Source organism: Panthera leo, chromosome C1 (assembly GCF_018350215.1).
Source record: "Panthera leo isolate Ple1 chromosome C1, P.leo_Ple1_pat1.1, whole genome shotgun sequence".
NCBI classification, from domain to species: Eukaryota; Metazoa; Chordata; class Mammalia; order Carnivora; family Felidae; genus Panthera; species Panthera leo.
This window is the reverse complement of record NC_056686.1, coordinates 219,995,145-220,022,477: the sequence shown is the minus strand read 5'-3', so window position 1 is coordinate 220,022,477 and position 27,333 is coordinate 219,995,145. Positions and strand designations below refer to the sequence as shown.

Sequence of the window (27,333 nt, the reverse complement as noted above, 5' to 3'; positions counted from 1 at the left end):
CCTATGTAGTTGTCCTGCACCAGTGATGACAGCAGAAGCTGACTGGGATGGGAGGTACTCGGGGTTTACAAAACGGCTTACGTTCTCACCAATCGAGATACACAGCACCAGGCACAAGGGGGCGCCACCACATGAAGAATATGCACAGGAGGAAAGGGAGCTTGGGTTTACAGCGTCCTGAAATCCCATCAGGCTCAGGGTCCCAGAGATCCCAGAAGCTTCCAATTAAAACCTAGGCGAACCCTCCCATCCCCCCACAAAACTTAGGCCAAGCCAGGAATGCTAGGAAACAAAAAGCTCCTAAACTGGGTGGAGGGTGTCCTCCTCACATTTACTTTTCGATTTTAACCAACACAAGAAAGCCCTTGCTTTCTCAAACACCCTGCAGCCAGGGCCACCTGGGAGGGCCCCGAAGGGCAGCACTCTGAGGTGATCCCTTTTTTGCCCAGAGCCAAGCCATTTCACGGGGTAAGGATGCACAAGCAGGCCCGGCTCAGAGGGGCCAAGGTCCCAGGTGCATGTGCCCTCATGAACGAGTCCACCAGGACACAAGTGTGCATTTTCAGGACGCGTGAACCTACAAGGATTCGTTCTCTTAGCTTAGTTCCAAAGTCTTTGGAAGTGTTCATTCTGTAACCCTCTTGTGAATTTGGTCACACTATCCATTCTTCGGACTTTCTACCAGCTAATATATATATTTGACAATAGGCTTTCTATTTTTAATTTTGCTTTTCTTGTGAACAGACCCACCACCCCCAATACTCGTGGGGAGGCTGGAAACTTGGTATGAACTATCACCAACTATCACCATTTGGCCAGACTTCAGCAGCACAGGCACCACGTTCCCTCACAAGCAACCTGCCACTGGGCTTTGATCTGTGATGTCTTTAAAGAACTTATTTGTGATTTTTAAGTTTCTTCCAGATTGCTGCCCAAACATTTGTAGTTTTTCACTTGCATATATGATCTTTTTATGAAATTTCTTATTCCCTTAGATGTTATCTGCAATTCTGAAAACACCTTTTGCAATAGCGTCTGACTTACAAGGTGGGTGCACTGGCCTTTTCCTGATACAGGTTCTCCCTCTACCCGAAAGTAGACTGTTCCTAAGCCCAAATGGTAGAAAGCAAAAAAGCATTATACCACTCACTTAGATGGAAACATTTTTTGACACCCCTAGCTTAAAAAAAAAAAAAATCACCCCTCAGCCATTCTGATACCTTAGAACACATCATAACAGGTGCACAAAATCAGTGGAGATAAAGTCCAGATGCTCTCAGACAGCTCAGAGCTCTGGCAGCTGGACACGGAAACGCTTCGAGAGGAGGCTCGGCGGGCGTGCTTCCTCTGCAATGGCTTGCTGCTTGCTGCAAAACCGATGCTGAGCTCTTGCTGGTCTTTTGTTATTGAAAACAGGCACTACTACAGGCCTTTCATAAAAGTGGCACGCCAGGAACTTTCAGAAAGCAGGGGATACCTGTATATCATTTTTCTTGTGCTTCTAACAGGTACAATTTAAAGGTTGAGGGTTCTCGTGGTTAAGTTTCTAGGTGTTATTCACTACCCGTCTCACCTTTAATTCCCTAACTACTTGCTTTATTTGAAACCCACTTTACTGAGGTGTAACTCACATACACCTCAGTTCAACAGTTAAGTGCACTCACTTGAACTGTACTGACGGATTAGTCTGACCAAGTACACACTCAGATAAGTAAACTCAAGATAGAAAGGATCTCCATACCATGAGAGCTCCTTTGCCTAAGTCAGAGTCCGCTCTACCCCTCTCCTGTCATTATATGCATACACCAATCTGCTTTCTGTCTCTACAGACTGGTTTTGATTATTCTAGAACTTCACAAACATGGGATCATACAACATGCCTTCTTTTATCTGGCTATTTTGGCTCAGCACAATTAGCTCTGGAGGTTCATCCACGTCATGTCATCCATCAGCAGTCCGTTTCCTTTTCTCATGTGGACACATCGTGACATGTTGATCACCCTCTTGCTGGGTACACCTGTGTTACATCCAGTTTGGGCCACTGCAGGGAGAGCAGCTGTGAACGTCCAGGCGCAGTCTCTGTGGTCGTGCTATCATCTCTCCTGTGTATCTGCCTAAGAGCGGACGGTCTAGTCACACAGGGAGTAACAGCTGAGAAAGCACCGAACTGTTTCCAAAGTGGTTGTTATCACTTTACACTGTCGCTAGCCACCAGGAGAGGTGCGTCTGTCCACATCCTCGCCAACACTTGGACTACCAGACTGTTGGCAAATTTCAGCCATTCCAGTGAGTGTGTGGTGGGATCCCGTGGGTCCTGGCCATTCAGGATCTCCTATGAAATGTCTGTCCCAATCTCGTGGTCCTTTCTGTAACTGGGTAGCCTATCTTCTTTCTGAGCTGTTCGGGTTTATGTTCCGGATAGGAGTCCTACGTTGCACGTGGTGCTGTGAACGCCTTCTCAAGTTTATGACCTTCTCTTGTTGTTTTCTGAAGAGAATTTTTAACGAAGTGCAACTTTTCATTTATTTTGTGATTAGCGTTATTCACGTCCTAAGCAATCTGCTTACTCCAAGTCATGAAAATTTTCTTGCCCGTTTTCTTCTAGACTTCTTACAGCTTTACAGTTAAGCCAACAACCCATCTGGAGTTAAGTGTGTTGTACAGTGTGAAGGAAGGTTCACGTTCACTGCCCACCACACGACCATGCACTTGGTACAACACTGTTTGTAAATGGCTAACCTCTCCCCCTCTGTGTCACCTTGGCACCCTTGTCATGAATCAGTTGATCATGTGTACACGGGTCTTCGGGCTGGTATTTTCAGTTGATCTGGAGTTCCACCCTCACCACGCTGTCATGGTTCCTGCTGGGAAGGCTTGAAATCAGATAGTACAGGCCCTCTAAATGGTTCTGTCTGCTCTAGGCCCTCTGCACTTACATTCACACTTTAGAACCAGATTGTTCATTTCTGTTTTAAAAAGCCTGGTGTGACTCTGGCAATGTGCTGACTCGATGGGTCACTCTAGGGGCAGAGTCACGGGCACGGTGTGCACGGTCACGGGCACACCCGGAGCACTGGCAGGTCTCACAGCTTGTCTTTCTCTCAGCAGTGCTGCCATGGTGTCAGTGAAGGTCCTGCACCCGTTCCGCTAAGTTAGCCTAAGCATGGTGCATTCCTTACATTACTATGGATGGTACTGTCCTTTAAAATGTTTCTTGTCGGGGCGCCTGGGGGGCTCAGTCGGTTAAGCGTCCGACTTCGGCTCAGGTCATGATCTCACGGTTCGTGGGTTTGAGCCCCGTGTCGGGCTCTGTGCTGACAGCTCGGAGCCTGGAGCCTGTTTCGGATTCTGTGTCTCCCTCCCTCTCTGCCCCTCCCCCGCTCATGCTCTGTCTCCCTCTGTCTCAAAAATAAACAAACATACATTAAATAAAAGTTTTTTGTTACCATTGTTTTTGACAGTCTTTTCAAGTTCATTTTAAAATTACTTGTTGGTGGAGGCACCTGGGTGGCTCACTCAGTTAAGCGTCCGAATTCAGCTCAGGCCATGATCTCGTGGTTCACGAGTTTAAGTCCTGCGTCGGGCTCTGTGCTGACAGCTCAGAGCCTAGAGCCTGCTTTGGATTCTGTACTCTATCTCTCTCAAAAATAAATAAAACATTAAAAAAAGAACCTGCAACTTGATAAAATTTACTTATTAACCATAGTAGTTTTGGGATTCCTTACAATTTTTAATATACACAAATCATTTCACTTGCAATTAAGAATGTTTTAGAAAATTTCCTTGTTTTTTTTAGTTTACAAAGTTTTAAAATCTTTAATGGGTTTGAATTGTTGCGACCGCATGTTTTAGATGACAGCATAAATTTCCCCTTTAGAACCACACAGATTAACTTTCTAATGTTAAATCATGCACTCCCAAGGGGTGGCGCCTGGGTGGCTCAGTTGGTTAAGAGTCACTTGATTTTGGCCTCTTGATTTTGCCTCAGGTAGTGATCTCAAGGTCGTGGAGATTCTCTCACTCTTTCCCTCTGCTTCTTCCCCTGCTCCCCCATGCTCTCTCCACAAATAAACAAATAAAAACACAAAAGCCCCTCCCCCCAAAACCCATGTGCTCCCGAGGTAAACCCCATTCATTAGGATGCATAGACAGCTTTGCCATTAACACATGCCTTGAAGGTGAGAATTTGTTCCAACACAACTGATATACTAGGGAACAACTTCAACATGATACAAGCATTGTATCTGCTCGTGTGATTTCACTGGTGACAAACTAGGTGAACGTCAAAAACTGTATCCAGTAGAACCAAGCCATGAAAGAACATTTTCAATAATGTGCACCCCTCAGCACCAGTGACCTCTGTTCAACAGTTATCGTGGACCATCCCCACTCACCTCTCCTGACACAGCTTCCCATCCACCATTTCCCGACACCCACTCTGACAAACCTCAGAGACTGGTCAAGCTATAGGGCCCGTATTCAGTACAGTATGATTATTTTAACCAGTTAACAAGTGTAAAACCATTTAACCTGTAAAACCATTTTTATTATGTTCCTCACTTCTTCCTAATAGGTCCCTGAGGCAACTTTTGTGCCTGTATTTTCTCCAGAAGCCTGTGGCTTCGAGTGCATTATTGCAGAGCATGGTGATATTTTTTTAACGTTTTTATTTATTTTTGAAGGAGAGAGACAGAGCATGAGTGGGGAGAGGAGCAGACAGAGAGGGAGACACAGAGACCTAAGCAGGCTCCAGGCTCTGAGCTGTCAGCACAGAGCCCGAGGCGGGGCTCGAACCCACGAACTGTGAGATCGTGACCTGAGCCAGAGCTGGACGCTCAACCAGCTGAGCCACCCAGGTGCCCCACAGCATGGTGATTTTTAAGGAACACGTGTATACTGCATTATAGTAGAACTTAATGTATTAAGCATTTTTATGTATTGCTGGACTTGCTAAAATTTTATTGAGATGTCTGTGTCTACGCTCATGAATTGTCTATACGTTCTCATCATGGACTACAGGGTAATGTTGGCCTACTAAAATATTCTCACCAGAGTATCTATGGTGAATCCTCCACGTGCACTTGAAAAGAATGTCTACCGTGGGGTTTCTCAGCACAGTGCTCTCAACATCAGTTGGATCAACCTTCAGATTCCTCTCTCTTTCAGATTCTGCATCGTGCATTATGAAGCTCCATCATTAGGTGCACATACATTTATTTTTTAAAATTTGTTTTTTAACATTTTTGAGAGTAAGAGAGACAGGGCATGAGTGGGGGAGGGGCAGAGAGAGAGGGAGACACAGAATCCGAAGCAGGCTCCAGGCTTTGAGCCGTCGGCACAGAGCCTGACACGGGGCTCGAACCCACGGACCACGAGATCATGACCCGAGCCGAAGTCAGACGCTCAACCGACTGAGCCACCCAGACGCCCCTAGGTGCACATACGTTTAAAATGATGTCGTTTTGAACTCATCCCTGCATCATTAGGATACATACTTCTTTATCTCTGGGAATACCCAGGTAGTAGACACAAAGTCTACTCTGTCTCGTATCAATACAGCTGCTGTGGGTTTCTTATGGTTGGGCTTTGCATGATGATTTTCCATTCTGGTCCTTCAGGCTCCTACTCTCTCCCTCTGACTTCTTGTCCCAGTCACGGCTATGCCCCTTCCGCTAGGGTGTTGCCCTCTCTCCATTTGTCTCATCTCTTGTTTCTTTGCTTTCTGGATTGAACAGCGTTCTGTATTCTATTTTATCAAAACTATTGGCTTTGAGTCAAACCCTCGTTTGACTTCCCTAGTGGCTGCTCTGGAGTTGATAACACGCACCACTAACGCAGCAGCCCTCCCTTACGTAACATCAGCTCAGCACCCTCCCGTCCCGTGCTGCCCTCATTCATCTTACTCCATGTTAAACACTGTTAACTTGGCTTTAAAACTACGTTCGACAGAAATGAAAAACCAAGAAAAGTGTTTTACATTTACCAACACACTTGCCATTTCCAGTGCTCTACCTTTTCCGTCAACCTGAAGAACCCAGTTTAATCTTTCTTTTGGTGTAGATCTGACGGTGACAAATTCTCAGCTTTTACTTAAAAATGTTTATATTTCATCTTTCTCTAAATCTCCATCTTTCGAGGTAATTTTTGATTAATTCAGAATTCTAAGCTGATGGTTTTATTCTTTCAGTACTTTAAACTATCACTGCATATGGCTCATATCTGATAAGTCAGTGGTCCTTTCCACCTTTGACCTTCTGCATGTAATGTGCTTGTTCCCCGCCCCCCACCTGCTTATAAGATTTTCCTTCTTATCAGTGCTTTCACCAACTGTTTATTGTGTGCCCTGGTGTGCTTTTCTTATTTATTCTACTCGGTGTCTGGATGCTTTCTATTGCCCTTTCTCTTCGGCAGTATATAATTTGCTGTTAGCTCCGTCAGAAAAAAATTTCATCTCTAAAAGTTCCATTTAAGTTCTTTTGGTTATCTTCTATTTCCTTCTTATATTGATGTTCTCCTTTAGGTAGCAGGAGCACATTTAAAATAGTGAAAGGTCTCGTTCGCTAATTCTATCATCTCTATCATTTCTGGATCTGTTTCTGTTACCTGATTTTTCTCTTGGTTACGTGCCACGCCGTTTTGCTTCTTTGCATTTACAACTCTTTACTGGATGATGGCAAGTGTAAATATTACACTGCACACTGGATTCTGATTTCCATCTTTAATGAATGATGGGTTTTGTCCTGACAAGTAGCTAATTTTTCACCCAGCTTGATCCTTCAAAGCTTGTTTATAACTTTGTTAGGGAAGGTCTCGAACAGCTTACACACAGCAACTGGTAGCCCTCAGCTCCTTGCCTTGTGAGGCTTCTCTATAAGGCTGCTGAAGGGTCCTCCCAACATGGTGGATGGCATCCCCCAGAGTGATTCAAAAAAAGATAGGGGGCAAGCTGCAATGTCTTTTATGACCCAGTCTTAAAGTCACACACCTTCACTGCTGCCATGTTCTACTGGCTACACGGGTAAGTCCCACTCAGTGTAGGAAGGGGCTAGAAAGTATCACAAATTCCAGGAGGCAAGGATCACTGGGGCCATTCTGGAGGCTCACTGGCATAATGAGTGAATACTTCCACCACATACAAATAAGGAAACGACAGAAATATTAAGATTTTACTCTTCAGAAAAATTTTCTAAAGAATCTTTTTCAAATTCCCCAGTTATTTGATCCTGACAATAAAGGAATATTCCCTTCGACTTTATAGGTCACACAATTATACCCTAAAGGTTGAGGAGAGGAAACACCTGCATATTTAATAAGCTCAAAGGTGTAAGGTGTAAGGTGTAAAGGTTAATTTCTTACCGACCACCATTAGTGTGAACTCAAAACCTTTTTTCACTGATTTTCGGTGAACTTGATTGGGAAGGTTTGCAAATCCAACGTAGCCAGGAGTTTCTGGATTTATAAACTGAGTTGGTTGTTGCTAAAATAAGATTTTACAAAAAAAAAAAAACAAAAAACCACATTATTAGTTGCTTTTAAGATATAATCAAACCTGTGACAAACATAGGTATCATTAGTTCCCACAAATTAAAAAAAATACATAAACAAATCCACATTTTTGTAAAAAAAGCACCTGTATCAGAAAACTGATTGTATTCACTTAACACTTTTAAAAAGATAAACCAATCTACTATTATTACATGCAGGAAAATCAGTCAAACTTACAAAGTAATGCCACAACTGAAAGTGGTTTCACAGAACAAACTTAGCAGAAGAATAGTTTCTAAAAGCCAATCCTTCTAGGTATCAGGTGTGATGCATTTGTGAACAGTGTTCAGGAACAAGCCGTGTCTCCCGTTTATTCCCAGCTCTATGCAACAGTGCCATCAAGGGTGAGGCAGGCCATTTAGGGGTGGGATGTGAGCATCGGGCTTCAAAGATCAAAGAGAAGACTAGGAATGAAAAATGAATCACAGCTGAGGACAACGAAGCATCAATATTCCTGGACAGGTGGAATAAATCGGAGATGCCATCAAGTGTATCAAAGCTATAGAATCTAGGCACAGCATACTAAAAATGTGAGGAAATCAAAAAAGGATACACCAACTGCTTTATTAATTTTGACAGCCAAGACATAAGATAGTATTTTTCCTTTAGGATTTTGGAAACATATATTCATATGCACACATGCGCAGATGTAAAAATATTCATAAAATGTTACTAGTGGTTATTTCTAGGTGATGAAATTATGGTTAATTTTTATTTGGTTTTTTGCTCATCAGTGTTCCCGACTCATACTTGCCTAAAAAGTAAAAATTAGTAAGGTAATTATGCATCAGTAATGAACACTGAAACATTCAAAAATAAAAGGCAAAGGAAAGTAATAATCTTGCAATTTTAACCACAAGTTCTGCTTTTCTCAGCATGTCTTTCAAAACTAATTTATTTCAGGGCTCTGGGCTAATCTGCAAGAGCTGATATAAGCCAATTTATCAAGTCTAAGAACCCTGTAAGTTTCATGATGAAATATGATTAGAATTTTAAATTATTATTTGATTGGTGTGCTGAAAATGATGTAAAGGAGGCTAAATGGATTGTTACTGATGTACTGAAACAAATTGGAAATCTAAAAAAATAAAGTTCAAAGGTTTTAGAATGTCAAATTATACACTGCCTCAACAAATCAAATATATCAGTCATATTAAAAATGAGTCACATGGGGGGGCGCCTGGGTGGCGCAGTCGGTTAAGCGTCCGACTTCAGCCAGGTCACGATCTCGCGGTCCGTGAGTTCGAGCCCCGCGTCAGGCTCTGGGCTGATGGCTCGGAGCCTGGAGCCTGTTTGAGATTCTGTGTCTCCCTCTCTCTCTGCCTCTCCCCCGTTCATGCTCTGTCTCTCTCTGTCCCAAAAATAAATAAAAAACGTTGAAAAAAAAAAAAAAAAAAAAAAAGTGAGTCATATGGGGGTGCCTGGGTGGCTCGGTTGGTTAAGCATCTGACTTTGGTTCAGGTCATGATCTCATGGCTTGTGAGTTTGAGCCCTGCGAGGGGCTGTGTGCTGACAGCTCTCTCTCTAAACCCTCCCCAGCTAGTGTGCACACGCTCTTTCTCAAAAAAAAAAAAAAAAAAAAAAAAAAAAAAAAAAAAAAACACATAAAATTTAAAAAAATAAAAAAAAAGTGTGATCTCTTACCTTAGACATCTTCAGTGAAGTTTTCTCAATCTGTTAAAAAAAAAAACCCACATATACATATATGCATGTACACACACACATTTTAGTATGAATTGACATGTACACAGACTTAACACCTAAAGCATCAACAGTTCCTGTTTTACTTGTTACCTGCATCAAATTACAGAAATGAGAAAATTATCATCTCATTAAAAATTAGATATAAAAAATTAGGTCAATTAAGTCAACCACATACACGTATGTACACATACAGACGTTCCTTATTTCCAACAAAGTCTAAACGTTTTTCTAGTACTGATTATATGCTAAGCACCAGGGACACAACAAGAGAAAAAGACAAAATCTCATGACCTCTGGAATTCTATAATTTCCTTTCCCTCTTCGAAACCTTTCAACAAGGAAAGCGTACTTATAGAGCTATGTCTGCTGCTGGGAGGTTCCCTGAGCTCTTGACAACTAGTTTTAGACAATGGGGCACTCAGAGCAACATTTATAATTAAAGGAAAAAGGACTGAAGGCATTGGAGTGTTGGAAGAACATGACAATAGTTTTAGAGATAGTTGGAATTTAATACGAATTTTAGAAGACTTGAAATTTTGGGGCACATGGGGTCTGTCGGCTAAGTCTTTGGTAACAAGGTCAAAAGATATGAATGAGGTCAGATTTGATTCCCTCTGGAGCTTAGAAACTTATGCCCTTCGTGTTCTTGCTTCCCCATCCCCCAAACCTTAACATTCCTGAAAACTGCACACTGTTTCCCTTCTGAATGGAAATGTTCCCAACCACTTCTGAAGACGTGAGGCTCCTGCACCCCCATGCACAGTTTGGTTAACAAAGGCCAACAGCAGTAGGATTTGTATTATTTCACAGAAGGTAAGTTTACAGTCTTTGTTCTCGTTCTTAGTGGCCCATGGGAAGCCTGAACCTCACGTGTCCCACTGGAACAAGAAGGGAGGCAGAGGAGAGTTGAGAACTCACATGCAGTCTGTAAACCGCTTGTTGCTTCTATGGCTCAGAAGGGAGCATTAGGTAAGGCCTGGGCTAAAAGGGAAGGGCAGTGATTGAGGGGGAGTGGATAGCTCCAAGCCTAGGTGGTGGAATTAAAGTAAACTTAAAGGAAAGTAGGAATGTTAGGAAGAACAAAAGCAGGAAGTGAATTCTGAAGAAACTTCTGGCAAGGAAACGAATATAGTGCATCCTGGAAAAGCTTGGAGAACAGAGTCCCTGAGTGTGAGGACCCCAGGAGTAAGATGATAAGTGACCCCAACTCCCTGTCTCCGAGAAGAGCTCCACAGGCAAGCTGCAGGAAGAGGAAGGCAATAACGTGAACCAAAAAAATAGTAACGCTACGGTAAAGATGCAAGTATACTACTTAAAACAAAACATGATTTTCAAACTCAGACTTTGGTAACTCAACTGAACAAACGGTCACAGCTGCGATTCACCTTGGAAGATCAAATATTAGAAAACTTAATGCAAGGGCAAAAACACAGAGAAGGAAATCATGATTTAAAAGATAGTCTTGGAGAAACAATCTAGGCAATCTACCTTGTTTTTAACTTTTTTTTTTTAAAGCTTATGTATCTTGAGAGAGAGAGAAAGCGTGAGCAGGGGAGGGACAGAGAGAAAGAGGGAGAGAATCCCAAGCAGGCTCCCCTATGTCACTGCAGAGCCTGATGTGGGGCCTGAACCCATGAACCGTGACATCATGACCTGAGCCGAAGTGGGATGCTTAACTGACTGAGCCACCCGCGTGCCCCGTTGGCAATCACTAAGAGTTCTTGTCAGTAAAAAAGGAATAGAGGGAGAAAAAGAATAACGAGAATATTTTCCTGAGAAGAACAAAGAGCAGGGCCCATACATTAACAAACTATCTGGAATGAATTAAGGTGTCCTGAATGGAAAGGGACATCCTAGGAAAATTGTATTAATAATATAGAATTAGTATGAAACTACTTAAGAGTTGAGGGCAAGAGTGAGAACACAGAAGTAAAACATTCCAAAGGGAGAAGTGAGGGGTCAGACGGAATACAGATGGTCCCAGTGGAAGAAGGAGCTTTAGTCTTTTTTTCAAATATAGAAATTAAGTGACTATAAAAGAAAAAGTAACCATTAAAGAAAAATTATAGTGGAACTTCCAAATTAAGAGAAAAATATGGAATAGCAACTTGATCAAGCTAGCAAAATTGTGGAAAAAGAAAAAGTAATAAAATCAATCATTAAGTGGAAGAACATTCTTAAAGTAGCAAAAATGCTGAAAACAAAGGGACAGGCGGAAACATACCAGCCTAGCCAAACACAGAGAGCAGGACAGACATTACTGGTATTAACCCCGGGTGAGATTTAAGATTAAAATGTAATCATGATCATAAAAGGATGGAGAAAATACAACATTCCTAAACTTGCACATGCAAATCATTACAACAGATAAACACACAAGGAAAGCCTAAGAAAAATACCAGGTGACTTGGTAAAAATAAAAGAGAAGTGGGAGACTTTAACAGCACCCCTCAGAATGGTACAGATTCAGTAAACATAGTATGAGCAAGGGCAGAGGACTGAGTAATACAGCCAATAAATTAGAATTGATATAGAGAATCTTGAGGTAATAGAAGAAAAGCAGTTAAAGAAAAAATTTAAAAATTATCATGTTACTATAGAGAAAATTTAAACTTTAAAAAATATTTTTACAATTTATGTTCTCAACTTCTGACCTGCTAAAACTAGGGGAAAAAAGATAAAATACAACTCCCAATTATTTGGGACAATCCTGGATAACCCTTGGATCAATGAGGGTAACAAAAGCAAAACCACAAGCTATCCAGAAAGCAATGGGAAGACAAAAGCAAGATCTATGGGACACAGTAAAAGCTCTGCCGGTTCAAATGAGAATTTGGGTTTCAGATATTTTCATTAAAGAACACTGAAAATAAATTCGATTCTCACAATATGAAGAAACGAATGAAATAACTCAATAGAAAATAAACAGATCCAAAAGCTAGTTCTTTGAAATAAATTCCCCACAAGTCAAAATTAAGGAAAAAAGAAAAGCAAACATGGAAAAAAAGCTATAATCACAGACTCAGGAGACATGTATCAAGATGGTCACAAATCTGGGGCGCCTGGGTGGCTCAGTTGGTTGAGTGTCCAACTTCCGGTCATGATCCAGCACTTTGTGGGTTCGGGCCCCGCGTCAGGTTCTGTGCTGACAGCTCAGAGCCTGGAGCCTGCTTCAGATTCTGTGTCTCCCTCTGTGTGCCCCTCTCCCACTCTGTCTGTTTCCCAAAAATAAATAATAATAATTTTAAAAAAGATGGTCACAAATCTGAAAACCCGAAAGAAATGGACGATTTCCTAGACACTATAAATTACCAAAATGGAACCAAGAACTGGAAAATCTGACTAATAGTATTGAACAGCTGAATAAAATATACCAATGAAAACCGGGAGGGGTGGGGTAGGGGGAGCGCGTCCCCTGGGCAGCTCAGTCCGTTAAGCGACTGGCTCTCTTTTTTTCCTCAGAAATTTTACTATGCTACGGAGCCTGGGTGGTGGTTAAGTGTCTGACTCTTGATCTCAGCTCAGGTCATGGTTTCCTAGTTTGTGGGATGGAGCCTGCATCTGGCTCTGTGCCAGCAACGGAGTCAGCTTGAGATTCTCTCTTTGCATCTCCCCTGCTTACACGCTCTCTCCTCTCTTAAAATAAATAAACATTACAAGAAAAAAAAGGAGGTGGGGGTGGGACCAAAACCAGACAGAATTAGAGCTGAGTTCTATCCGACACCCATGTCACTTAAGCCACTACAGAAACAGGGACAGCACTCCAATTTATTTTATGAGGACACTACAACTTCAACCACAAACCCAGAGAGATACCTAAGAAAGCAAGCTGGCTAGATAGCGGTATGTCAATCTCACTCATGAATATAAATGCAAAAATTCTCAATGAAATATTTGCTAGCAATTAGGTTCCAGAAATATACCCAAAGCATCTACCTACATAAAGCTGTTACAACAAACTAAAGGAGGTAATCACATATGAATAGATGCTGAAAAGTCATATGATAAAATTCAGCAACAAACTCTAAGGAAACTGCTTAAATATAATCCAGGGTGTTTCCAAACATTAATGTCAAATATTATTCTCTCAACAACAGAATACTAAATCTATTTAAATTACAATCACTAACTAGGCAGGGATGTCCATTACCACCATAGTTGTTTTAAAATACTTACTAGAAATTCCAAACTTACACAACGGAACAAAATCCCCATGTACCACCCATCATCCAGCTTCAGCAATGACCAATTCAATGTTTCAAATATCCCCTCTGCCACTGTCATCATCCTTGATTATGAATCCCTTATTTCTAACAATAAGGATTTTTTAAAATGACAAATATTATTAAGGAAAATGAACAAATTTTGAATATAATATCCAATCAGCACTCCTATTTCTGATTGTCTCAGTTTCCGGTTGTTCCTTTAAGATCCAAGTAAGATCTTCATATTGCAATCTCACCATGGTTACTGAATACTACACTTTGACAAGTTTAGTGAGAATTCAGTGAAACAACAAAATGAGAAAACAACCTTTTTCACTGATAAGACTACACAGAAAACATAGATAGTCCAAAAATTCTAAAATAACAATTTAGTAAGGTAGCTAGATATAAGGCAAATATAAAATAAATAATTTCCTCTCCATTCTAGTTATGAAGATAAAGAAATGGAAACAGGGGAGAAATGCCATTTACAACAGAATTAAAACAAAAAGCAACCAAACATGTAAGAACAAACTTAGAAAAAAGAAAACAGACCCTATGTGAATCAAATCATTTCTATTTCTCCCAAATTAGTATATAAATGTGGTCCAACCCCACGTGGAATTCTAATGCGGCTTTTTCGCTAAAGGACTGGATAAAATGAGCTTCAGTTCACATCAAAGAATAAGTGCCCGAGGGTGGAAAAGAGTGAGCACTTGCCTTATAGGCTATCACATGTATCTTATTTCAAACCGACCCAGTAGCACAAACGACTATCACGGAGGTCTCCCCTGATCTCCCACAGACCTGCTTCACCTCACTGAAGCCTGGGTTCTCAACAACTTCATTCAGCAAGCACCCTGAAGATGCTGTACCTCGAGCCCACCTGTGTTCACCTTACCTTGTCACCCTGTTGAGCAGGACTGAGGATGTCCCATAGGAGAAAAGGGGGACTTTCACTGTTCCCTATCAGTTTCCTGGTATGTAAGAGCTACATGGATGTACAAGTTTGGGAAACGGAGAATACCATTATTGGAACAGGCTGTGAATTCTTTAATTTATCAAGTTTTTCTTGTCATATCCTATTTCTTCCATATTGTTTTTTTTCCCTGAAATATAATTTGAATCCACTGTGATCTTCTAACAATATAGGTTAGAACTAACTAATGTAAAATGAAAGTTGAAAGAGGAATGTTGAACTTTTGAAGAACCAGAACACAGGATGCCAACCACTGTGATTAATTTAAACACTGAGTGCAGGCCATTGGCTCTCCTAAACTCAATGTGGTCAAATGAAAATTTTATTCTTTCAGGTTGTGCTCATTCTAGAGGCTAGCAATTGTTTAATAAACATTTTTTTTGTTGTTGTTGAACATGGCTTCACAATACCCCCATCCCAATTCACATAGAACAAATCAACTTTTCCGAAACAAAAGATGAAAAACAGATGGATAAAAATGGATTCTTGGCAATAAACGTACATTTTTTTTTTGCTAGTGGTATTTATACTAGTGGACTGTCCATAACTGCCAACCACAGACATGTTATTCTTATATTTGCATACATTACCCCAATCCACAAAATGACCCTGCAGTATAGGACTCCAAATATCCATAATCTCGTACCCAGAACTCTTGGAATGTTCGGCATTCAGATTCTTTGGATTGGAGGAAGGTACTTGTATAGTATACAACACAACATCCCCAACGGCCACCAGGGCAGCACATTCCACAATCAAACGTATTTGCTATAGTGGCATATATGACCGTTAGCATAAAGTGGTACAAATACAGAATATAAAATGGCTTCAACCCAATTCCACTGCCAAATGAGTTATGATGTTCCCATCTCTGTGGGGGAAAAATTTTAAAAACAATTTTAAAGCATTTTCTGCTTTTGAAATTTAAAAAGACCTGAATCACACTTAGGAATGACAACAGAGGGTGGTCCTTCCTTCCCTCGCCATTTCCCTGGGTCACCCTGCTAGCTGAAAAGCAGTCAGAATGCAAATACGACCTGATTGAGAAGCCCTTGTTCTTTACACTGGGCTTCTGTGTCAGGTGAGAGATCAAAGTTGAAAACAGGAAAAAACATCGGGATCACCTTCACAGCCATATGTTGCCAAGACCTGACGGAGCAGCGCACATTGTGAGTCAGGGTACCGGGTGGTACAAAGAAAGTCCGAGTGGGAGCCACCAAAACCGAAAACAACGGGACCTCAAATTACAAGCACCGGGAAACAGCTTTCGGGACCCCTACGCTATCGCGTATCACTAAGCCGGCAAGACTATTTAGAACATCAGACTTATTTTGAGATATTATGATTTGAGTCCTTCAAGAAATACTTGAGAACTCACTATGTGCTGGTCATCGTGCTGGACAACGGGTGAGGGTGACAAGACTCACACATCTCCTGCCCCTCAAAAGACCGACAAGCCGGTAGAAAGCTACCACGGAGAATAAAGGCTGATTCCAGGCGCAAACCTAACCCAGCCGGAGGAAATCGACTCTGGGCCGAATCTCTCACAACAGAGCAGAAGGTGGGGAGGTAACCGGGTTTCAAGCAAAAAGGAGGGTTTGGGCCAAGAACAAAGGTGACAAAGACCCAACAGTTTGAACGGAAAGTTCAAGGCGCTGGGTCAGGCGCCTGTGGAAGGGGGAGGACAGAGAAGGTGGGGCTGGTGCTGATAAAAATGAGTCCGGACAGGTAAAAAGGTGGCCAGGTCTTGTGGGTCCTGCGGCCATCCCAGCTGAGCTTTTACTGAGAGCAACGGTAGCCACAGGTCGCCACATCTCGGGCTTTCGTGGGAATGGCGGCCCCTCCCCACCTCCATCCTTCCGGATTTGGCTGTGCACAGGGCCGGGACCTCCTCCTCCTCGCCCCAGCTCTAATCGGCGGCCAGGAAGAGCCTGGAAACTTAACAAGACAACGAGGACTTGTTGAGGCTTACTCTCGGCTAGAGGATGGCGGGGAGGACAACGGGAGAGCCGCCCGACAAAACCCGCCCCACAGGACGCAGCCCGGACTTTCCCTCCCCAACCACGACCGCCAGCGCCCCAGGCCCATTATCAGAGTGGTCCACGTACTCTGCACAGGATGCGCAAGGGGTCGCTCGGGTTCTTCCGGACACCTCCCGCCGTGAGGGCCCGAGAAGGGCCAGGGAGGGCCGGGGACCCCGGGGCGGGCAGGGTGGGGGGAGGGCCGGGGACCCCGGGTGGGCAGGGTGGGGGAGGGCCCGGGATCCCGAGGAGTAGGAGAACCGGGGAAGGTGAGGAAGGGGCGGGGATGGCTCGCGGAAAGTCCGGGAGCGTCGAGGAGGGTCAGGCACACCGATCCTGCCGCCCCTCCCCCACACCCAAAAAGCCGCCCCGCCCGAGCCGCCCCCGGAGCCGGCCGACCGCCGCCCCGAGCGGACCCCCACCGCTTCTGCATCGGCCCACAGCTCACGCCCCTGCGACCGCGGAACCCACGGCAAGACACTCACCGCGGAGAATCCAAAGAACAGCAGTAGACCGACCGCGCCGCGGACCCGCCCAGTGCCCGACGTCCGCCCGCGCCCCGCCCTTCCCCGCCCCGTGCGCGGATGGCGTCATCACGCCGACCCGCTCCCTGCTCCCTTGTCAACGCTGTCCTCGCCCTGGCGCGACCTGGCCTCCCGCCCCACCCCCACTCGCCGGCTTCCGAGTGCGCAGGCGCAGGCCCATCCGCGTTTTCCGCCTCTGCGCAGGCGCCGTGCCCCTCCCACGGCGGTTGGCCATATAGAGGCTGGGGGTGGGGGGGGGAGGTCAAGCGTAGCCTCTTCTCCTTTACCAAGATGGCGGCTTGTCCCTGTTTCGCCACAGTTCCTACCTTATGAGCTTGGTTTCCTTACGCTGATAAAGTGGAAGAGGTAATGTGAGTCTTTGCCTTGTGAGTACCTAGAGTGGGGTGAAGGGCATCTCTTTACAAGGAGCTAAGTGGCTGCTGAGGAGAAGAGAGGCGGACGGGGATAGGGCAGGTCACAGTAAGACTGCGGAGCGACCACGGGGCGGGAGCCTTCGCCTCTGGCCCTCTCCTCCGGGAAGATGGCGGCAGCACCGAGCGGGGAGCACCAGAGCGGGACAGCGGAGGATACTGAGAGCGGCCGAGTGGGGCTGGTCTAGCCCCGGGCCGCCGTCGTCTCGGTGGTGCCGGGGCCTCGCCTCCATTGGCTGCTGCGGGTCACGTGGGCCGGCGGGCCTGTGAGCGGACCATCGAGTTGGGCGCCCGTCCCCGGGGACGTGGCCTTCGTGCGCCCGAGCTGGGGCCTGCGCCCCGGGGGAGGGAGGGGCGGGCACGGCCCCTCGCGGTCTGCTTGTGTGGTCGCGAGGTGAGACCTGGGGCGCGTCCCCAAGCCCACTGCGGCCACGCGGCTCGGGGACGGGAGGGCGACCCGCCCGGCCCGGGCCGCGTCGGCCCGGGTGTCCTTTCTCCCCGTCGGCGGCCTGCAGGCCCACAGCTGTCGGACCCAAATGCCTTCGTACAGGGCGCCTTTCTTCAAGACCCCGACCGAACGCAAACTCAGTTGCTGAGACTCTGATGGGCTACGGCACAGTGTTGGGGACGCTGGGGGATACCGACAGGGCATGTTAGGCACTTGCTAAGTGTTCTCTACCATCGACTCGGAAAATGAGAGAGTCAGACTTTGTAGGAGGGTTTGCACGCCGTGTGCATCCAAAGAGAAAACCTCCCCGTGTATTGTTTACAAAACAGTATTTATGATCAGATGAAACCTCTGCGGGGATGTAGGTGAGTGGAATGTCCAGGAACAGGGTGACTTGTCCTTCAGTTTTGAGTTTGGTTTCAAGGCCCTGTTAACTTTTTTTTTTTTTTTAAGTTTACTTATTTTTTGACAGAGACGGAGTGCGAGCATGAGCTGGGGAGGGCCAGAGTGAGAGAGGGAGACACAGAATCTGAAGCAGGCTCCAGGTTCCGAGCTGTTAGCACTCAGAGCCTGACTCGGGGCTTGAACTCACGAACTGTGAGATCATGAGTTGGGCCGAAGTTGGACGCTTAACCGACTGAGCCACCTAGGTGCCCCTTCGAGGTCCTGTTACGACAGGGCACGTCACAAGTAGGATTTTTGTCTGAAGCAGCTGGTAGTGCTCTCCTACAGAATAACTGTAGCGTTCATGTATGGAGCCAAACCTGGGGTATTGAAACATTGAATGAAACCTCGTTTTCAAGTTTAACGATTTTGATAAAAATAAGCACCCCCAAGCTAACCTTAAGTACGTTTAATATTAAGGTACTTGGAAGCGGTGTTTTAAAATAGTTGAAAAGATACTTGGTTAAAAAAGGCTTCTTCCATCGCTTGAACTCCCAGTTCTCTGGGTCTGCAACATCAACCGTCAACCTATCCTGAGACTTTTAGGCTAGGGAAAAATGGAGCACACCCCTTCAAGTCTTGAGGGACAACACTCGAAAGCCAGATAAATAATTTACAGTGAGGATTAAACTTCCTTTCCTACGCTAACTTCCATTAGATCTTCTGTGTGCCAAGCACTGTTGATGGGCTTACCTGATTTTCTCTAATCAGGTTAGCCTCACTTGGATAAATGTACAGTGAGCTTAAGGAGAGCGCTCCTAAGGTGCCATCAGCCCACATTCCTGGGCACCTCTGGGGCCAACCCCAGCTGGATCTCTGCACAGGGCGGTTTCTCATTGGCCAAGCTCCGCCTCTCTGCAGCCTGATGGGAGAACTTGGGTCATCGAGTTTTATGTGTTTCTTTTCCTTTGTTTTTCTTGTTTAGGGCTACTGGTTCGGCCTCATGACTTCACTTCTTCAGCAGTTCAAATCAAAAGCATTTATTGGGAATTGTGTGCCAGATACTTCTAAGCGTTCTAGGGTCATAAACATAAAGAGGATATAGACTTTTTTTTTCTTTTCCTTAAGCAGCTTATGGTCAAGTATGGGGGATTCACTTGTAAAGTAACTAGGTTACAGAGTTTTAAGTGCAGTAGTAGAAATACATACAAGATACAGAGATGTGAAGGAGGAGGCGGTAGTTACTGTTGGAAAGTTTTTACAAAGAATGTGGTTCTTGAACTGGGTTTAGGGGATGAGAGTTTTTCCGAGATGAGGTGTTCTAAATAGGAAGACTAGCTTATGCCAAGGGGATGCGTGACAGCCATAGCTGGTGGCACAGATGGGCAAGAGGTTGAGAATTTGGCATGCTGCTAATAACATCTCAAGTGGTAGAGGGCTTGCCCGAGGTCCTGTTGTAAAGGAATTCATGCCCTTCAGTCAGCCCAATCTAGGGCACTGTAACTTGGACAGGATTTCAAGTGGTTACATTGTCCACCTGGATGATTTATATGAGCTTTAGTGACAAGTGGATGAGATAGGTTCTCCATTAATGCTTCCCAACTGAAACTTGTTTATTTACCGAAAGGGTTTGAGCAGAGAACACATTTTTTGAAGTACCAAGTGGTACTTACATTTGATAAGGCCCATTCAGCATACATCCATCTCACAGGGCTAGACTCATCCCTTTCCTATTAAAAAATAACCAAGCTCCTGGAAGAAACACAGCACACAGCTGAGTTCTCAGTTGCCACGTTATGGTAGCAAGAAGTCCGGCATGTATAGTGGAAAAGTTTTTGGCCAAGTGGAAAAACAGCCAGAGAGCATCAGTGAGTCAAAATGCTTTTTCCCCTAAGTTATGAAAACACCACAACATTTCACATTTGAAAACCAAGAAAACCAAACTCTTTTCATCGGTATGACATTTTAAAAATTGATGACACAAGTTAGTTTGGGCTAAAGTAAGTTTGTTTTTTGTGTGTTTTTGTTGTTGTTTTATAGTGCTAAAATCAGAGACATTTTAGAAGCAATGGCCCTAGTAGGCTGTTCTGCCAGGCATACTAAAGTTCCTCGAATACTGCTAGAGACGAGCCAGACGTGTTGTTCCAGACATGTCTGGGCATCATGTTGTGTTAGTCATTTTGATGCTTGCCATTAATTTGCTAACAATACATTGTGTATACTCTGACTTAATACTTTTTATTGGCATTCATGAATTTTAAAGTTAAAAATGAATTTATTTCAATCAAGGTTATACCTTCAAGTAGTTTCAAGAAGGAGAAATAGGGCCCCTGGGTGGCTCAGTTGGTTGAGTGTCTGACTTCAGCCCAGGTCATCATCCCGCAGTTGGTGAGTTCAAGCCCCACATTGGGCTCACTGCTGTCAGCCTGTCAGCACAGAGCCTCCTTTGGATCCTCTGTCCCCCATCTCTGCCCCTCCCCTGCTCTCCCCAAAGTAAATAAGTGTTAAAAAAAAAAAAAAAAAAGAAGGAGAAATAAACGTAGAAAGGCTTGTACGAAGACACTATGAATCTCCTTCCCCAGTCGTGTCTCCTCTCCTGCAGAGCATACACGTCCATCTCTTGGTGGGTTTCTTTGGTCTTTGGCTCTGACTCTAAACAGCACGTGTTCGCCTGCTCAATTATTGCTCTTTTCTCTCCTGTTGCACACCTTGTCTCCTTACTTGACTCAATGGATATGAAGTTTCTAGCTTTCTTTCACTGCTCTGCCTTCTCTGTGTAAATACATGGCTGCCTAAAGCACATGCACCTTTAGTTTGGTTAGACCAGTATTTAGTGTGCGAGTTTTTACCGCATAGTGCCATTCACAGCTAGGCAACTGGTGTGATGGGGTTGCTTTTCCTTTCCTGGATCAGGTTTTGTTTTCCCTGAAGTTCTTGTGAGTCTTGTTTTTTGTGTGTTTAGTTTTCTGTATGTTTCTCATTAAAATTTAATCCCAAATTCAACAGTTGTCTAAATTTCTTTCAAGAAGTGGAGTCTTTTGGGGGGCTCCTGGGTGGCTCAGTTAGTTAAGTGGCTGACTTTGGCTCAGGTCATCATCTCATGGTTCACAAGTTCGAGCCCCACCTCGGGCTCTGTGCTGACAGCTCAGAGCCTGGAGCCTGCTTTGCATTCTGTGTCTCCCTCTCTCTCTCTGCCCCTCCCCCTCTCAAGCTCTGTCTCAAAAATAAATAAATGTTAAAAAATTTAAAAAAAAGAGAAAGAATGGAGTCTTTTTTTATCTGGTGAAATTCAATATTTCATTAATCTCCTTTTGAATAAATCTCCCCCAGGCTCCCATCTGCTGGGATCTTCCTGAAGATCTCACCACCCACTTGGGTCCTTGGTTTCCTGGAACCCATGTCTCCATCTCTCTTGACTTACCACTCTCTCATTTTGATGAAGCACTTCCTCAAGAAGTTGTCTGGGAACAGACGCATGAGAGAGAATGTTTTGAGAACACGTGTGTTTGAAAAGTGCTTTACTTCTACCCATGTATCTGAGTGAGAGTTGGACACCATTTTGCTCCATCTTCTAACTTCCAGGGTTATTACTGAAGGCTTCAGCCATTCTGATTCCTCGGTCTTCATGTGTGGCTATTTCTTCTCTGAAGCTTAGTGGATTTTCTCTCTGAAGTTCAAAACACCCAGTGCAGCAATGTCCCTTGGAGTCAGTTTTCATCTAACGTCTTGCCTTACTTTAGGTTCCTTTATTTGGAAACTCCTGTTCTTTAACTCTGGGCATTTTTCTTGATTTATTGCTTTGATTTGTTCCCATTCACTTTCTCTCTGTAGAATTAGACTATTGTACCTTCTGGACTGACACTCTGGTTTTGCTCAGGTTGTCCACCTTCTTTCTGGAATATATTCTCAGCTTTATTCTGAACATGCTGTTGAGTACTCACTTTATTTCTCTAGGAATGTTCTCTTACTCGCTGTGTCTTCTGACACCCTGGTTTTGTTTCATAGCTGTTGTGCCTCCCCTTATCTCTCTGAGGACATTTCTGAGTTAAGGTTTTCTTTTGCCGAAGTCACAGTTTACTTCAGGCTACTTTTTGTTTGAGGTTTTGGCTTTCGTATCAAAGCCTTTCTGTGGTATCTGGTGATATTTTCCCTGTGCTCATGTGGCAGTAGGTGGGGTTTGCCAGCTGTGGCATTCACTGCAGAGGCACTGGCTGGGCCATTTCCTTACAGCACTCTGTCAGCTTCCTTCTGTCTCTCCAGATTTTCCACAAAAATACCTTCCTGCCTCTTGCCTGTGTCCAGGGGGCCAAGTTTGGGAGAAGACTACAATCTTTGCAGTAACTACAGATGAACTTAACTTCTGTGTCTTCAGAATGGTGCCTCACCCGCCATTGTAACGGGTAGCCCCATTCCAAAGATTCTAGTTCCCTTTCCAGGGGAAAATCACAGCCTTTGACCAGGGTGTGAAAGGCAAAAAAAAAAAAAAAAAAAAAAAAAGCCCTTTTTAATAGTATTTTCTGATCATTTTTCTTCCTTCCTGCTGCTGGGTGTCCATCAGCAATGTTACTTTTAGCTTACAACATGAATTTCACTTACATTTGTAATTCTTTTGTTCTTTACTACTCCTTTGTAGCCTACATGTGGGTTTTCCTTTGTCTTACATGTGTGCTGAAATGCCCTAGCAGAAAAGAAGAGGTGAAAAAGGTCAGTCTTCACAGTCAAGAAATTGAAATGGCCGGGAAGCAAAGAAAGATTTCAGTTTTGCTGATGTCAGAGAATTGACATTGAATGCATATTTCACCTAGAAGTTGGAAGAAGTAAACATGACCATTTTAGTTATCAAGTGTGAGGGGGGCATGTGTACTCAGGTGTTGTGGGGTATAAATAATTTAGCTCATTGGGAGGGTAATTTTGCCTCTATAATGACTATCCATGTACCCCCCTCTAATCTTATAATTGAATTTGTGTGAATTTTAACTGTGTGTAGAGTTGCTGGCTCTAGTGAGCAGAGAATATGTTTTCCAGCAGTGTTTGTAATCAGATATATACACAAAGCATGCAGTATCAGTAGAGAATTTCTGTTTTCATTCAACGTGCAGTTATTAATAAATGGGAAATTTGCACGTAAAATTTGGAAAGACAGCCATGATGCATTTTAAATGGAATTAAGTGTAGCAAGTGGTAAAACAATGCGTATACTATGATTATATTTTTATTTAAATCATGTATTACATATCCAAGAAAAACCCTTAGATAAAACAATTTTGGAGATATTTCTTAGACAAGAATCAGGAGAAATTGCCAGTTTTTATGTTGTTTTATTGTAGTTGTGTTTTACAATTTTTTTTAATGTTTATTTCATTTGAGAGTGAGAAAGAAAGCACGAGCAAGGGAGGGGCAGAGAGAGTGTGAGAATACCAAGTGGGTTCCACGCTCAGCACAGAGCCTGACATGGGGCCCAGTCCATGACCACGAGATCATGACTTGAGCCAATGTCAAGAGTCGATTGCTTAACTGACAGAGCCGCCCAGGTGCCCCCATGTTCTACAGTCTTTTTATGATGAAAGTCCTTTTCCTTGGTAGACCAGCACTGCAGCAGGCTCGCTATAGTGGTAATAAAACCAGTATTAATGTGGCCTTCTGGCCCCTGCCCATCCTATCCCAGGGTCTGTCATGGGTGTAGGGGTTTCTCAGGAGGCTGAGCTGCACCCTGAGAGACCCCACCTGCTATGGGAATAGCAGGCCTCATCTGGAGCAAGGAGAGTAGGGAGCCAGTATTTAGTTAGCAGGTACCGTTCAGCAATCTGTATTTTTTTTTTTTTTTTTACAAATAAGTGTTTTCTGAAAACTCTTCCAGGTTTTCCTTTTATTTGTATGAATTGGTATTTTTAGACATTGCTGAAGGTGGACCTTGTGAGACGTAACAGCAGTGCTTGTCCGTTAGTATAGATGGTGAGGCCTTTGTTCTTTCTGCCAGACTGGACAAAGTGTTGAGACATTTGTAAGCTGAGGGAGGTGGTCCTCACCGGACTAGGAGTCAGGAGGCCTGGACTTCAGTTTGGAGCCCAGTCTTTTTTTCTTTTTTTTTGTTAAGTTTATTTTTCAAAAAATTTTAAAAATGTTTAATTTTCAAGAGAGAGAGAGAGAGAGCGAGCACAAGCTGGGGAAGGAGCAGAGAGAGAGGGGGACACAGAACTTGAAGCAGGCTCCAGGCTCCGAGCTGTCAGCACAGAGCCTGATGCAGTGCTTGAACTCCCAACCATGAGATCATGACCTGAGCCGAGGTCGGACACTCAACCGACTGAGCCACCCAGCTGCCCCTAAGTTTATTTACTTATTTTGAGAGAGCAAGTAGGAGAGGGGCAGAGAGGGAGAGACAGAATCCCAAGCAGTTTCTGTGCTGCCAGCGCAGAGCCAGACGTAGGGCTTGAACTCGTGAAACTGAGATTATGACCCGAGCTGAAACCAAGAGTCTGGTGCTTAACCGCCTAACCACCTGAGCCACCCAGGTGCCCCTAGGGCCCATTCTTAATCACCCTTGTGACTCGGGGTGTTTCTTGACCTATAGGACTTTAGCTCCTTCTTTTTAAAGATAAGAAAGCTGAATCTGAGATTTTGTTGTTATTACCCTTCTGATAGCACAGAACACTTGATCAACTAACTCCGTTTGTCAGAAACTCAGTTTTCAGGTTTGGAAGGACGGCACTTGGAGCTGTTAGTCACTCGTGTAGCACATTCTGTGATCATTTCAAGGATGCACAAGCGATAGGAAAAGCTTTGCCTGGTAAAGCTTTTATTTGCTGATTCCTACGCAACAGGCCCCATGCCCTTTATTTCCAGCAGTGGTTCGATCAGGTGATTTTGGCCCCCAGAGAACATCTGGCAGTGTCTGGAGACTTTTTTGGTTGTCATGACTCAGGGGTGCTACTGGCATCTAGTGGTTAGAGGCCAGAGGTGCTAGGCATCCTACAGTGCCTAGGACAGCCCGTGACAAAGAATTGTCTGATTGAGGAGGTCAGCAGGGCTGAGGTTGAGAAGGCCTGCTTTGCAGGGTGAGTCCTTAGAAGGGTTCTGGGCTGTAGCTGTCATAGGCTCCATTTTCCAGTTAAGAGTGGAGGCTGCCTGGGCAGAGCTCCTTGCACGAGTGGCTGGTTTAGGGCCGCGTTGCCCGTACTGTTGGAGCCCCCACATCACAGATCTCCAGGAGGGTGGTGGTAATAGACCGTCCTCACGGAGCCTATTGTGTGCACTCTGGTGGAGCACTACGTATGGGCTGACTCAGTCCTCACAGTGATACCACCATTGAGAGCAGCTCCTTTTTACAGGAATGGAGACAGGGCCCAGTCAAGATCCGTAATTGTTCCGTCCTTGTCTTTGACGCCAGTTTTAGACGTTTGACACATGGAAACATTCAGCCTTGACCTGTTTATCTGGTGTTTCCTTGCTGTCTCTAGGGCTACTCCAAAGCTTGGGGTGGAGAAGGCAGTATCCTATCCACACACTCTTTACTAGCCCAGGAGTGGGGCCGTCCAAGCCTTTGCAGCAAGATAGATGGTCTACTCTGAAATAAATACTAAAATTGTCTTGCACCCCTTAGACTTTTGAATCTCTTTCCTTGGTTCAATCATCAAAGATTAATTTTTCACCAAGTACATATCCATCAGCAAGTTTCAGGTAAGGAGGTGGAGGGAAATGGAAGTTCCACTCCTAGAGTGCGCAGTCGTGCAGGGCCCATCTCTGCGGTAACCTGTAGACAGCTGCTGTCCGTCCATCTGTGGCCGCTGTACGGGATCCGCTTTCTTCTCTGAACTCCTTCTGGACTGGTGTTTCCATCCTGTTACAGCAACCCAGCACCACCGGCTCCCTGACATCATCTGGTGGATGTGCAGGCCTCGTGGAGTAAGTCCTCTCTTGGTTTTACCTGCCCCGTCCCTGTCTGCATTATAGGATAAGCCATCGGTAGGCTTTTGCTCGTTTTGGATCCCTGTGACACAGCAGAGTAACGGGGTTGTGGCAGATAACCTGTGTGTGCCGTGAGGGAATGAATAGGCAGGACAGCGTTGATTACTAAAATGGGAATATGCTGAACACTTGTCTTTTGCTAACTTTTGGTGAATTACAGTGGGCTGCTGAATTCCAGAATAGCTTTCTAGACTCAGGGGTACACTGGACAGAGCAATAAGCCAGTCTAAAGGCCAGGTCCCAATGCGTTGCTCTTGTGTTCTTCAAGCTGCTGTTGAATTTGTGGCCTCAGCCGACCGTGGAGTAACTTTTTCCTGAGGTTTGGATGTGCTCGGATTAACAAACTGTTGTGATCCAAGAGCATTCAGAGCATGTGCCTTCTCCGTGTAGCACACCGTTTAGGGGCCAGCTGCTGCTTGGCCGGGTGTTCTGGCATAAAGCTGTCTCCTTGTGCTCGTCTTCTAGACTGTGTCTTTATCAGCATTCATTTCTTTGTGCGAACCTTCTAGCATCTCACCTTGGGCATGTGGATGGCGCTGGGGACCACATTTATGAAGCAGAGCAGTAATTCCTGGCCTTGCTGTGTTGGGTGAGAGGGGACCCTGTGAACACTGCTCAGCTCTCTCCCCCCACTCAGGAGCAGGACACGCCATCAACCAGCAAGGTTGATGATGGCAGTGCTTAAAGCTTCTAGATACAGTGCAGGCTGGACCAGTGCTACTTTTGGTTTCTTTCTGGAGAGGGGAGATAACTTGAGCCAGGTGCATTTAGCAAGTATTGTCGTTTGCCACACGCAGAAAGTGTTGTGGAAATGGTTTTGCCCTTCAAGGGAGGTTCTGCTGTGGGAACTTGCTGGTGGTATGGTGTGTCAGGCCTTTGTGCGTCACTGGGCCTGTGTGGCTGCAGTTCAGTAAATGGGGCTGGGAGGGAAGGCGCTGTGGGCCAGTGACTCCATCGAGGGGGCCGAGTTCCTCTAATCCCTGGTTCTGAGGCACCCTGCAAGCCTCTGGGTGCGTATGGTTCCTGGGAGAGGGGGAGCAGCCTGCGTGCAGGTGCCTTGATGGCAGCTACCTGCGTGGCAACCGTGCCCGGCCTCCCAGGAGGTTTGCATCTGGAGGCTCCAGAGAGAG

General features: G+C 44.8%; 2 protein-coding genes across 5 annotated transcripts in view; one reads left to right on the top strand and one right to left on the bottom strand.

The window, feature by feature from the left end:
- SEPTIN2 (septin 2) overlaps positions 1-17,746 on the bottom strand; it is a 35,093-nt gene extending 17,347 nt beyond the window's left edge. The window contains exons 1-4 of one of the 4 annotated variants that reach the window (XM_042950830.1): positions 16,940-17,000; positions 16,283-16,371; positions 9,190-9,219; positions 7,357-7,477 (exon numbers count right to left, since the gene is read on the bottom strand). In XM_042950830.1, the coding sequence (XP_042806764.1) occupies positions 7,357-7,477; positions 9,190-9,219; positions 16,283-16,288 (157 nt within the window). In that variant the 5' untranslated portion in view covers positions 16,289-16,371; positions 16,940-17,000. Of the gene's footprint in view, positions 1-7,356; positions 7,478-9,189; positions 9,220-10,167; positions 10,190-16,282; positions 16,372-16,939; positions 17,022-17,304 lie in introns of those variants that run through there. The other 3 variants (XM_042950832.1, XM_042950831.1, XM_042950833.1) reach the window with 3 other exon arrangements.
- Positions 17,204-27,333, top strand: part of LOC122226895 (high density lipoprotein binding protein) — a 71,915-nt gene continuing 61,785 nt past the window's right edge. Inside the window, exon 1 of the mRNA XM_042950825.1 lies at positions 17,204-17,344. The gene's annotated coding sequence lies outside the window, so the exon portion shown is untranslated. The remainder of the gene's footprint in view (positions 17,345-27,333) is intronic.